Raw genomic sequence first — 12,484 nt, forward strand, 5'->3', positions numbered from 1 at the left:
AGGGCGGGGGAGCGAGGGAAGCCTATCGACATCTCTGGAATAGACTGCTCTACCCTGCGCCACCGCCTTCAAAGTCCCGCAGACTTCTCTGTAGATCGCCTAGCGGAAGTTTAGGCAACGCTGCTCGGTCCGCGGGTTTTCAGGAGGCCGAAGCCAGCCTCGCGCCGGAACCATGGTGAGTTGGATTCCGAGCTCAGGCTGGGTTTGGGCAGAGGTCCGCTGGCTGGGGTTGGCGAGCCGCCTCGCCTGTCATCCTTAGAGCGGCCCGAGGCCACGGGCCATGGGAACCTTAGCCGAGTGGAGGGTTCAGGCAGTGATTCAGCATCTCCGGCCTGGCCGGGAGAGGGGAGGTCGGTAGTTGGTGTGGCCTCTTCCCGGGGTTTGTTTCGCTTTCCACCGGGCCTTGAACAGTGCCTCCTCGGACTATTAGCCGAGTTCGCCCCTCAGTTTCCTTCAGTCGAGTAGATTCCGAGCGGTCCAGAGAGGCCCCTAGTGCTCTGTGTGGGAGAAAGGGAAAATGGGGACTTGAGATCTGCCTGTACTGCCAAGTGCGGACTTGACCCCAGGGTTTGGGTTCCTGGACCGCGTTCATTTTCCAGGTGGGTCCCTCTGTAATCTCTCCCTCAGAGCTCGATCAGAAAAGGCCCTTTTCAATCACTTTGTCCAGTCACCTAGTTTTACAAATGAGTGAACCGAAGCTGATAGAAGTGATGGAATCAAGGTTACAATATAGGGCTCAGGGCTTGCAGACCTATGTCTGCCATTCCAGCCTTCAGCTTGCTCACCACCATGATTAGTCTCCCAAGTACTGTGCTGGTGGACTTGTTTTAATACCGTCCTTAAAGCAGTAATGGGTCTGTCGCTGTGGCTATTTGTGTCCGCTTCTAACTTCCTGGGGACATTGTGTTCATTCATTCAGTACGAATGTTTCAAAGGCACTGTTTTAAGCACAGTGAAGGTTCAAAGATAAATCAGACATGTCCCTAATCGTAATATAAAGTAGAAAGGGACGTGTAGATAAAGAACTGGTGGGAGTATGTTTTGGGATTTGGGGAGGAAAGATGGAGAAGACTTTAGGAGGTAGACATTTGAGCTAGTTTAGGGAAAAGTAATGCTTTTGACCATTTATTAAGGTCTGGTATAAGGGAAGAGCATAAGCAAAGATAGGAAGGAAAGTGGACACATAGGAACTTTAGTAATTGACTGAACCTAAAGCGGGTGCTATGGACAGTGTTAGAATTGTAAGATAGGTTGGGAGCATAAGTCCCATCTAGATTTGCTCTCCCCTACCCAACTAGCTCTTTGTAAATGTAAAACTGGTTTGCAGCTGAGTACAGTAGTAATCTTCCAATGAGGTTGCAATAACAGTCTTTGGTTAATGTTAGATGAAAACAGATGGAAGAACATTTTTTAATGATAGATCTTGTTAAGATTTGGGATTTGTAATGTTCTCGTGTTAATAAGTCTTTTTTCATTTACTTTCAGTTTCGCAACCAGTATGACAATGATGTCACTGTTTGGAGCCCTCAGGTAAAATGTTTTATACTATTTCTATGAAGTGGTTTTTGGTGGCTGCAATGTGTTTAGAAACTTATGGGATTGTGGGCAGTGAGAAAATGGAATATAATCACTTGAGACTTTTCTGAAACCTAAATGTATCATAAAAGTAAGTTTCCTAGTTTGTTTGTTTGTTTGTTTGTTATTTTGGCTGAGCTGGGTCCTAGTTGCGGCATGCAGGATCTTTTTAGTCGTGGCATGCAGACTCTTAGTTGCAGCACGCATGAAGGATCTAGTTCCCCGACCAGGGATCGAACCCGGGCCCCCTGCATTGGAGTTTTACCCACTGGACCATCAGGGAAGTCCCAAGTTTCCTAGTTTAACTATGTTCACCTGATTTTGGGGATCTCTAATTTTAAATATATAAGAGCGTCTTGTAAGATGACTCTAAGGTATGTTGGGTTTTTTTTTGTTTTAGGGCAGGATTCATCAAATTGAATATGCAATGGAAGCTGTCAAACAAGGTTCAGCCACGGTTGGTCTTAAATCAAAAACCCATGCAGTGTTGGTTGCGTTGAAGGTAAGTAAAGCGGTAAATATATCTTCTTCCTTTAGAAAACAACTGTCAAATGTAACTTTCACTATATAGATAATAAAATTGTAAACTTGATTTTCTGTCTTAAATAATGTCTCTATTTAGAGAGCACAGTCAGAACTTGCAGCTCATCAGAAAAAAATTCTCCATGTTGATAACCATATTGGTATCTCAATTGCGGGACTTACTGCTGATGCTAGATTGTTATGGTGAGTATGATCGTGGAAAACGAAAGAAACATCCGTTTGATTCATAATTGATTACATTTCTAGAAAAGATGCAGATATTTTAAGAAGTTGTCTGCCAGAGTGCTTATAAGTTAAGATCATGAATACCTTAATGGATTTGGAGTCAGTTACTAAGTATTCCATTTCTTGATCACTGCAGTATTAATAGAATTAATCATATTAATATTAACGATTTTGAGAAGTCATTGAATAATGTGTTACTTGATAACTCAGTATATATTGTTTGATACCAGGTCTGAGAAGAGCTTGACACTTTTTTCAGGTTTCTAAGGATCAGCTGAACTACCCTTGCTTTCTTTAACACATCAGTATTCATTTGACATTTATTTTTTGCAAAGCTCAATACTGGGTACTGCAGGGTATACAAAAGTGAATCAGACATAGATCTCATCTTCTAGGAACTTAAAATCTAGTAGAATATCTGTAAGGTAGAAAGTGGAGGGTAACTGGTATATTTCTGTGAGAGACCAGAGGAGATAAAGATTATTTCTAGTTGAGGGGCATTGTGTAAATGAAGAGGTGGCGCTTTGGAATCACACAGTCTTTAGTCCCCACTTTTAGCACTTAGTCTGATATTGATCTAGTCACTTAAACTCTCAATTTTTTTAGTGTTTTTTCTAAGGTTACTGATAAATAGCCTAACATGTAGAACACTTAACACAGTGACTTTTGTTGTGTGTGTTGGGAGGTGGGAGGTAGTTAGCCAAAAGTAATCTCTTAAGTCTGTGATTTAATTAGGAAAGAAGGAATATAAACACTAAGGGAAATAATAATGTTTAAAATTTTTAAGTTATCTGGCAAGCCCCCCTGCTCTCTTAGGCCAGCAGTATAGTGACGGCATTATTAGTGACGGTTTCTTTTAGCTGTTGAAAATGTAATATATGTTGTGCCGTCAAACATTTTATTTAACCCAATCTGTCCAAAATATTGTCATGTCACAGGTAATCAGTATAAAAACTTTATTAATGAGATGTTTTACGTTGTTTTTTTGTACTCTTTGAAATTTCATGCATATTTTGTACTTATGGTACATCTCAATTCAGACTAGCCACTTTTTCAGTGCTCACTAGTCACATGTGATTAGTACCTGCCATATTGGGCAATGCAGTTTTAGACAGCCCTGGGAAATGGACTTAAACGAAAGTAGAGAACAAGTAGCTTGGTTCCTGCAGCCAACATTTGATCATCAGATGTGACATACACATAAACTAGACAAAGCAGCATGAAAGAAAAGTACATATCCATTTCTTGTTTATTCTCTTGGCTTTAATAGTTAGGCATGAATTTCCTTTTCCCCTGTGTTATACTTGCTTGAATCTTGTCAGGTTTAAGAGTGAGACTCAACAGTCTAGTGTCTGGTATCTCCTCTAGAGTGCTGCTTATGGATAGAAGTAACATTGGCAGGACATGTTAACAGTGCCGTACTATGGATTCTATTTCTTGTATTTGTTCTATTGGGGAAATTTTCATCAGCTTTCAAGAAAAAAAGCACTGTCTTGTTGACAGTGGGAAGGGTAAGAGAAGAGACATTGCTCTTTTTCTCTTGCTCAGCCTTTTCTTCTCTATTCTATAAAGTGCTCTGAGACAAAGGTTATCTAGAACTAAGGAACATTTTAGTCATAAACATAGTAAGATTGTGAAAACTTTAAGGTTAGTCATTTAAAATTTAGAAGGAAGAGTTGGTATAAAAATGCATCCTTGTGGCCATGTCTTTGTGGTTCCCTTGTATGGATGTAATTCATGTAAATGTCTGGAAGAAAGCAAAAAGAAATGAAATTATTTAGAATAACTCTCTGTGATTTGAAATTACTAATTTTTCTTGTTTCTTTTTTAGTAATTTTATGCGCCAGGAGTGTTTGGATTCCAGATTTGTATTTGACAGACCTCTTCCTGTGTCTCGTCTTGTATCTCTAATTGGAAGCAGTATCCTTTTTATTTATGCATTTATTTTAGCATTTATGGATGTGGACTTTAAAGGGTTTTGATACTTTATCCTTATGTTACTTATTAGGAATATGATAATATATAACATGGGTAAGATTGTGAAAACTTTAAGGTTAGTCACTTTTCAATAGCGGAATGTTTAAAATTTTTAGGAGGAGAGTTGTAGGAAGTTTTACCATGGAAGAATGGGTCTAAATAAGAAATTGGGCTGCTCTTTTATCAGCCCTTATAGATAAGCAATTAATATTTTCCAGATACAGATAAGCCAAATGTCAGAAAAACTAAGCATCATTTTCAGAGGAGATTTAAAATTTTTTATTGGTGGTTCTAGATGTTCCCAAAAAATCCTTGCCCCTTATATCCGAAATGAATTAGATTCTTTACATCAGAGAAAGTCATTTTGGTAGCACTCACTTTGGATTTGGTGGATAGCCAAACATTTTTTTATAATAAGCCAAATAAATATTTCTTTTATTTTCTTCTTCTTGTGGTGGATTATGCAGCAGTTAAGAAACCAGAGTTCTTTGTTAATAATGTTTAATTTGAAAATAAAGATAGTACTTTATACCTTGTTAGAACATGCTCTTTAACTAGTTTAAGAAACTCAGATACCAACACAAAGATATGGCCGGAGACCATATGGTGTTGGGCTGCTTATTGCTGGTTATGATGTAAGTTCGTAGAGTATTGTTATATTTTAATGATTTTTAAAAAACTGACTAGAAGTTTTCTAATTTTTAGTTCAATCAAAGTGAAGAATTATGTAGTGTATTTTTCTTCTCTTTGTAGGATATGGGCCCTCACATTTTCCAAACTTGTCCATCTGCTAACTATTTTGACTGCAGAGCTATGTCCATTGGAGCCCGTTCTCAGTCAGCTCGTACTTACTTGGAGAGACATATGTCAGAGTTTATGGAGTGTAAGTGATTTTTTTTTCTTGTCCCCTCCAGTCTTTATGTAGTGAATAAATATAGTATTTTAAATGAAGAAAAATACCTGCTTTACAGAAAGAATTTTTAAAAAGATTAAACCCATGAAGTGTATATTATTTCTGTCACACATACTAGCTTTTACTTTCTCTGGCTACCACAGTAATTTGAATCATCAGTAGAACTTTTTCAGAATATAAGTATGTGTCCCTGACCTTGAAGATTCTTGATTCAGTTGGTCTGAAGAAAGTGTGCCCCAGCCAGAGTTGAGAGCTACTGTACTAGCTACCAGTTGTAAGTTCTGTTTACAACTTTTAGTTTTCTGAGATTCTTATTTTTAGCCACACAGACATTCTGCATTGAGTAGTCCATAAATAAATAAGAAGTCAGTGTAGCTGTGGGAGAGAAAGGTAAAAGATGTAAGGTGTGGTGATAGGGCAGGTTTTTGAGTAGTTTGCTTATGCAAGGCTCTTGGATTTTAACACATGCTTTTTATGCATCTATTGGGGTAATCATATGTTTTTTTTTTCCCCCTGTATTCTATGGTGGTATATTGCATTGCTTTTGAACATTAAACCAGCTTTGCATTCCTGGGATAAATCCCTCTTGGTCATGGTGTATAATATAAATTTTATATATATATATATATATATATATATATGTGTGTGTGTGTGTGTATATATATATATAATGTTTATATAAACATAAATGTTGCTGGATTCAGTTTGCTGGTATTTTGTTGAGGTTTTTTGTGTATATGTTCATAAGGGATATTAATCTGTAGTTTTACTTTCTTGTGGTATCCTTGTGTAATTTTGGCATCAGGGCCAAAACTACACAAGGATAGTTGTACTGGCCACATACAAGGAGTTGGAGGCTCCTTTTATAAAGAGCAAATACAGTGGTGAGCATTCCACAGAATACATTATATGAAACTTTGAGCTGTATCATTTGTGAATCAGTATTTTGATTTAACTTATAGCATAAGAAAAGGGTAAATTCAGTAACAAAAATCAATTATCCTCTCATTAAATAAAATAATAGCAATCTAATAATAGATTATTAAAAGATTATATGGCCAAACTTTAGACTTTTGGGTTTTTGTATTATGATGTATTTAGTATGTGACAAAAACCATGATTTCAGACTATACGGCTGACAAATAAAAGAAGCCTACCATGAAAATGGAATTAAGAAATAATTATTAATCTATTATATTTTAGGCAATTTGAATGAACTGGTTAAGCATGGTCTGCGTGCCTTACGGGAGACACTTCCTGCAGAACAGGACCTAACTACAAAGGTAAATATCACATTTCCCAATTGTAGATACTAACATTACGGTTTAATCATTTATCACATGAATGTAAGTAATAGAGAAGTTTGTGTACTTACAGTTCTTCAATTTGCGAGTTGGTTGCCTTGGCTCATTCTCTCACTTTAAGATGTTCACTAAAAGGGACTGATTTTGAAATGATTTTTAAACATTTCTTTTTGGTATAAAGCAATAAAAGCAGTATGTCTGAGGTACAATATTCTTCATTTCTTCAAGAGGTAGGAATATCGTCATATTTTTAATTCAGTGAACAAATATGTACATTGAGCACTTATCACATGTAGGCAGTAGGCGTTGAGAATATATAGTAAACATAACAAACATCTTGGCATTTTGCGGACATACATCCAAGTGGGGGAAGAGAGACAGTATACCCACAAGTAAATTATATAGGATATTAGAAGGTGATAAATGCTATAGAAAAAATAAAACAGGTTAAGAGGAGTAAGAGTGACCAATAGGGTGTAAGAAGGAGGTGTGGTGGGTATAATTTAAAATAGAGTGGTCAGGGATGGCCTCACTGAGAAAGTGAAATTTGAGGGAAAGATCTAAAGGAGGTGAGTGAGTGAGCTATGCAGATGTCTAGATCAGTATTCTTCCAGGGAGTATAATTGCAAAGGCCTTGAGTCCAGAATGTCCCTACTGTTTGAAGCAAGGAGGCCGGTAGTGTCAGAGTCAGTGATCAAGAGGAAGAGAAGGAATGAAGTCAGAGAGGTAATGGAGGCCAGATTGCGTATGTCCTATAAACCATTGTAGATGCTTTGGATTTTACTCCCAGTGGGCTGTTAGAGTTTGAACAGAGGAATACCATGGCTTGATTTAGGTTTTAAAAGAGTCACTCTGGTTGCCGTTCTGAGAACAGATTGTAGTGGGGACATGGGTGGAAATAGTTTCAAGGTTGTTATAGTAATTCAGGTGAGAGATTGTGGTGGATTAGAGCAGAGTCATAAGAGTTGGAGATGATGAGAAGTAGTTCAGTTTTGCTTATGTTTTGAAATTAGAACCAAAAAGGTTTGCTAACAAATTGGTTGTGGGGTGTGAGCTTAAAAAAATAAATCAGGGGCTTCCCTGGTGGCGCAGTGGTTGAGAGTCTGCCTGCCAATGTAGGGGATGTGGGTTCGTGCCCCGGTCCGGGAAGATCCCACATGCCGCGGAGCGGCTAGGCCCGTGAGCCATGGCTGCTGAGCCTGCGCGTCCGGAGCCTGTGCTCTGCAATGGGAGAGGCCACAACAGTGAGAGGCCTGCGTACCGCAAAAAAAAAAATAAATAAATAAAAATCAGGTTTTTGGCCCGATGAGAGGAAGGAGAGATTTATGATTTACTGAGATGGATAAGACAGTTAGAGAACAGGTTTTGGGGTAAGGTTGTGGAGGAAGATCAGGCGGTTAGTTTAGGACTTAACAGGATTTGAAATGCCTCTTGTTTGTCCATTTGGTGATAAAGAATAAACAGATATCAGATGTTCACCCCCTAGAGTTTGGTGGAGAATGGTCTATCCTAGAGTTACAAATGTTGGAGTCTTTGTGTAGAAATGGCATTTAGAGACTGGCCTGGATTAGATTTCTAAAAGAATCAAATAGTTAGACAAGAGGTTTGAAGACTTGGTTAAGGGCACTCTACCCTTTAGAGGTTGGGAAGTGAGTAGGAATCAGCAAAAAGGACTGAGAAAGGTGACGAGGAAGGTCGGAGGAAAACTTGGAAAATGAGGCATCCTTAAAAGCAAATGAAGAAACTGCAGTCATCCCTTGGAATCTGGGGAGGGATTTGTTCCAGTGCTCCCCCCCTTGGATACAAAATCTGCAGATGCTCAAGTCCCTTATATAAAACAGCATAGTATTTGCATCTTAACCTACACACATCCTCCTGTATACTTGAAATCATCTGTAGATTACTTATTATACCTAATACAATGTAAATGGCATGTAAATAGTTGTAATTGCAATGTAAACGCTATGTAAACAGTTGCCAGTGCGTAGCAAATTCAAGTTTTGCTTTTTGGAACTTTCTGGAATTTTTTTTTTCCCGAATATTTATTGTTTTGCTTTTTTTTTTTTTGCGGTACACGGGCCTCTCACTGTTGTGGCCTCTCCCGTTGCAGAGCACAGGCTCCAGATGCGCAGGCTCAGCGGCCATGGCTCACAGCGGCCTAGCTGCTCCGCGGCATGTGGGATCTTCCCGGACCCCTGCATCAGCAGGCGGACTCTCAACCACTGTGCCACCAGGGAAGCCCCCGAATATTTTTGATCCATGGTTGGTTGAATCTGAGGATGCAGAACCCACAGATAGAGGGGCCGACTGTCTTTCAAAGAGAAGAGAATGAAAAATTGCCAATAGACCATGGAAGATATGGACTGAGAATTAACCATTAGATTAGCAGTGATGTCTCTGGGACTTGACTAGACGATCTTAATGGAACGGTGGGGTAGAAGCCTGATAGGAAAGGAGTCAGGAGAAAATAAGAGGAGAGAAATTGGAGACAGCTCTTTGGAAGAGATTTTCTGTTGTGTGTCCAGAGAAATAGGGTGGTGGCTGGAAGGGAATGTAGTGAAAAAGTGGTTTTTTATTGTTTTGTTTTTTTAAGATGGGAGAGATTACAGCAGGTTTGCTGCATGGGTATAAGAATAATCCAGTATCAAGAAAAACATTTATATAAGATAAAAATGAGAAAAACTGCTAGACCAATTACCTTGAACATCACACAGGTGGAAAGGTAGGCCTTAGAGAGGAAATTGGGCTATTCATTCCCAGTAACAGGAAGGGAGAGAATCTAGGGACATAGATACAGGAAAGAGTGGATACTGTGGGAGCTTGTGAACATTCTCTTCCAATTGCTTCTATTTTCTCAGTGAAATAGGAGCAAGGTTTTAAGCTGGAAGGAGAATGGAGAATATTAGAAAGAGTTGTCCAGGGAAGGGGAGATTGAATGATCTAGGGACCCGTATAATACAACAACCACTAAAGGCCTCCTTGAGGTTAATGATCATTAACTAAAGTGAGATCAGTCAGCATATTATAAAATCCATTTTGTTATAATGAATGGATAATTAATATTTAATATGTCTATGAAGACTTTATAGCCTGCATAATCTTTTTAAACACTTTTTTCTATTATGAAAATAATATTCTTTCAAAAAATTAGGAAAGTACATTAAATTTTTTTAATTTGTTTAAAATACCTATAATACCATCACTCCAAGATGACTGTCTTTTAAAATTTGGGTATACAGTTGACTGTTGACATTTACAGCTTGGAAAAGGTTGCTCAGGTATCTGGCTTCCTGATTTCACATTTTTACTGAATCATAGAGAATGCCCTATATATCCTTAATGCCTCAAGTTTTTGCTGAAATTTTAATCTTATAGGAGCTCTTTTGCACTGGTTAGCATTCACTGAACACTTTAAGAATTGCTTTTTAATTTTTCCATGTAGAACATAGTTCCAATCTCCTAAATTCAACACTTTAGAACCCAAAATTTATTTCCCTAAGAACTATCATGTCTTAACTTACACATGAAACAAATTAGATTATTTCTTAGAAGTTAGGGTTACTTCCTAGCAAAGCGGTTTGTTCACTCACACTGGTCTTTGCATTCCCATTATGAACAAAGTTGCAAATTTCTAGGTGACATAGACCTTAGGAATTATTCATGATTATCAAAAGTGAATATTAGGAACTTCCCTGATGGTTCAGCAGTTAAGACTCCGTGCTCCCAATGCAGGGGGCCTGGGTTCGATCCCTGGTCAGGGAACTAAATCCCACATGTCGCAACTGAGACCTGGCGCAGCCAAATAAATAAATAATTTTTAAAAAAAGTGAATATTAAATCTGCAAATTACAAAAGTTTACTAGTTTTCTTCTTCCTTTTTTCCCCAAGTATTTTTTAAGTCTCATTCAAGTGCTATATAAATTTTTACTCTGCTTTTTTCCATGCAACATTTTATCATAAGCGTTTTTCCAACCTAAATTCTCTTGAGTTTTAATTTTTACCTTTTTTATTTTCCCCTCAGAATGTTTCCATTGGAATTGTTGGTAAAGACTTGGAGTTTACGATTTATGATGATGATGATGTGTCTCCATTCCTGGAAGGTCTTGAAGAAAGACCACAGAGAAAGACACAGGTATATAACTAATTATAAGCAAGAGACTTCAGTTCTATTGTTCCTACCATGACTGTGTAAATCTACCACTTTTGTCTTTAATTATTGAGATAGGCTCATAATTCATGTGGCAGTGGGAAAACTAAGAACTGACTAAAGTAAAATACTGAGGGGTCAGTGATCTCCATAAAACACAAAAAGGGTGATTTGGTTACCTATTGCAGTTTCTCACTTCTGTGGGTTGATGGGCTCAGCTAGATAGTTCTTCTGCTCATCTCATTTGGGGTCTCTCAAACGTTCCAGTCAGTTGAGGGAGTGGGGCTGGAACATCCAAGATGGCTTTACTCACGTGTCTTCTTTACTCATACTTGCTAGGTATCTTAGAGGGACAGCTAGATGGCTGGGACCTCTGCTAGGATCGCTGGGCCTCTGTCCACGTAGTCTCAGGGCCTCTCCTTCACCAGAGTATCTCTAGCAGGGTAGCAGCTCAGAGGTTGCAAAAGTTCAAAAACTGAGAAGTGCAAGCTGCCAGGCATTCTTAAGGCTGAGGCCCAGGGCTGGCACAGCATCACTTCTGTACATTCTGTTGGTTAAAACAAGTCATAGGGCCAGCCAAGATCCTACCAGAGTGGGGACTGAGGGAAAATTCATTGGGGACCAGCTTGGGAAACTAAGTTGGCTCTTCACAAATATTGAGAAAAGGATCAAGAAGTATTGGTGAATCTCAGGTTAAATACTAGCCTTTTTTTGTTGAATGTTTAGAGTACACATTTGCTTTTGTAGATGCTTTTTTGATAGCTGTGTAATTGGAAAAAAAACGGTCATGAATTTCTTCTACAGCATGAATTTTTTTTTAACATGTTGGTATTTGGAGGAGCAAGATTTGCATTATTTAACTGCTATTGGTAAGAACCAGCACTGTTGGGAAGAGTGCAGTGGAGTACCATACAACTGCTTTGTTTGAAAATATTTTTGCTGTGTTCATTAGTGCTAAAGAGGAAAAGAATGTCTAAAATGTGCCAGTATTTTAAGGCTAGTAGTGATAATAAAAGGAAAGCCTTTATTCTTGATCAAGACAAATTACGATGAAACGCTGGAATTGTTCAGTGATGCTTAGGTTTTCAGAACTGTAAAATTGTATCTATTTTTTTAAAACCCTTTGTTCAGAAATTTTAATAGGGCAGTGAACCAAAATTGAGTATCCAAAATGTCTCCTCACTCCTTTTCTCATAAATTTTTTTTTATAACGCAATGTTTATGATTAAAAGTATATATTGGTCAAGTGTTCTTTTTACATATTTTCTTTTTTCTTCCTCTCTTAAGCCTACTCAACCTGCTGATGAACCTGCAGAAAAGGCTGATGAACCAATGGAACATTAAATGATAAACCAGTCTATATATGTATTATCATACATGTAAGAATGCAGGAACACGTATTGATGACAATAACCTATACTTTGAACCAAAAGATGCAGAATGGTGGAATGGTATGTTTTAGGAATCAGTCCAGATGTGAGTTTTTTCCAAGCAACTTCACCAAAACCATATAACGGGGTGCATTTTCTTTAAGAGCGTCTCTATAATCATTTTCTAGAAAGTATAGTTATCTGAACTAACGTTTTTATATGAAGAACATATTGTCTTTGTGGTTTTAAAGACAAGTGTGAAATAAAATTGTTTCACCTGCTGATGTATTGGTGTTTTGCTTTTTAAGCAGCTTCAACTTTAAATAGTAGTCTGAGATTACAGCTGTGTCATCATCATGTGTGGTCACCATGTTTGCCAAATTAAATTGCCTTATTTTTAGTGACAGGAAAAATATTACCTCTTATCTAT

The 12,484-nt window shown here is 38.0% G+C and overlaps 1 protein-coding gene and 1 long non-coding RNA gene across 2 annotated transcripts in view; one reads left to right on the forward strand and one right to left on the reverse strand.

Annotated features, from left to right (window-relative positions):
• The window catches only part of LOC125965222 (uncharacterized), a 420,463-nt gene that overhangs the window by 295,633 nt on the left and 112,346 nt on the right, over positions 1-12,484 (reverse strand). The gene's annotated exons all lie outside the window — the stretch shown is intronic.
• PSMA1 (proteasome 20S subunit alpha 1) lies at positions 33-12,335 on the forward strand. Its single transcript, XM_004279157.3, has 10 exons — positions 33-175; positions 1,486-1,530; positions 1,976-2,077; positions 2,198-2,301; positions 4,175-4,263; positions 4,885-4,955; positions 5,074-5,203; positions 6,437-6,516; positions 10,559-10,669; positions 11,972-12,335. Exons 1-10 carry the CDS (start codon positions 173-175, stop codon positions 12,026-12,028), a joined length of 792 nt encoding a protein of 263 aa, XP_004279205.1. The 5' UTR covers positions 33-172; the 3' UTR covers positions 12,029-12,335.

This window comes from Orcinus orca, chromosome 8 (genome assembly GCF_937001465.1).
Source record: "Orcinus orca chromosome 8, mOrcOrc1.1, whole genome shotgun sequence".
In the NCBI taxonomy this organism is placed as follows: Eukaryota; Metazoa; Chordata; class Mammalia; order Artiodactyla; family Delphinidae; genus Orcinus; species Orcinus orca.

What these genes read in the sequence shown, in the direction of transcription:
- PSMA1 (XM_004279157.3), top strand. An exon ending in TCACTGTTTGGAGCCCTCAG is followed by an intron (nt 1,531 to 1,975) that starts GTAAAATGTTTT and finishes TTTTTGTTTTAG; the next exon opens with GGCAGGATTCATCAAATTGA. An exon ending in GCTGATGCTAGATTGTTATG is followed by an intron (nt 2,302 to 4,174) that starts GTGAGTATGATC and finishes TTTCTTTTTTAG; the next exon opens with TAATTTTATGCGCCAGGAGT.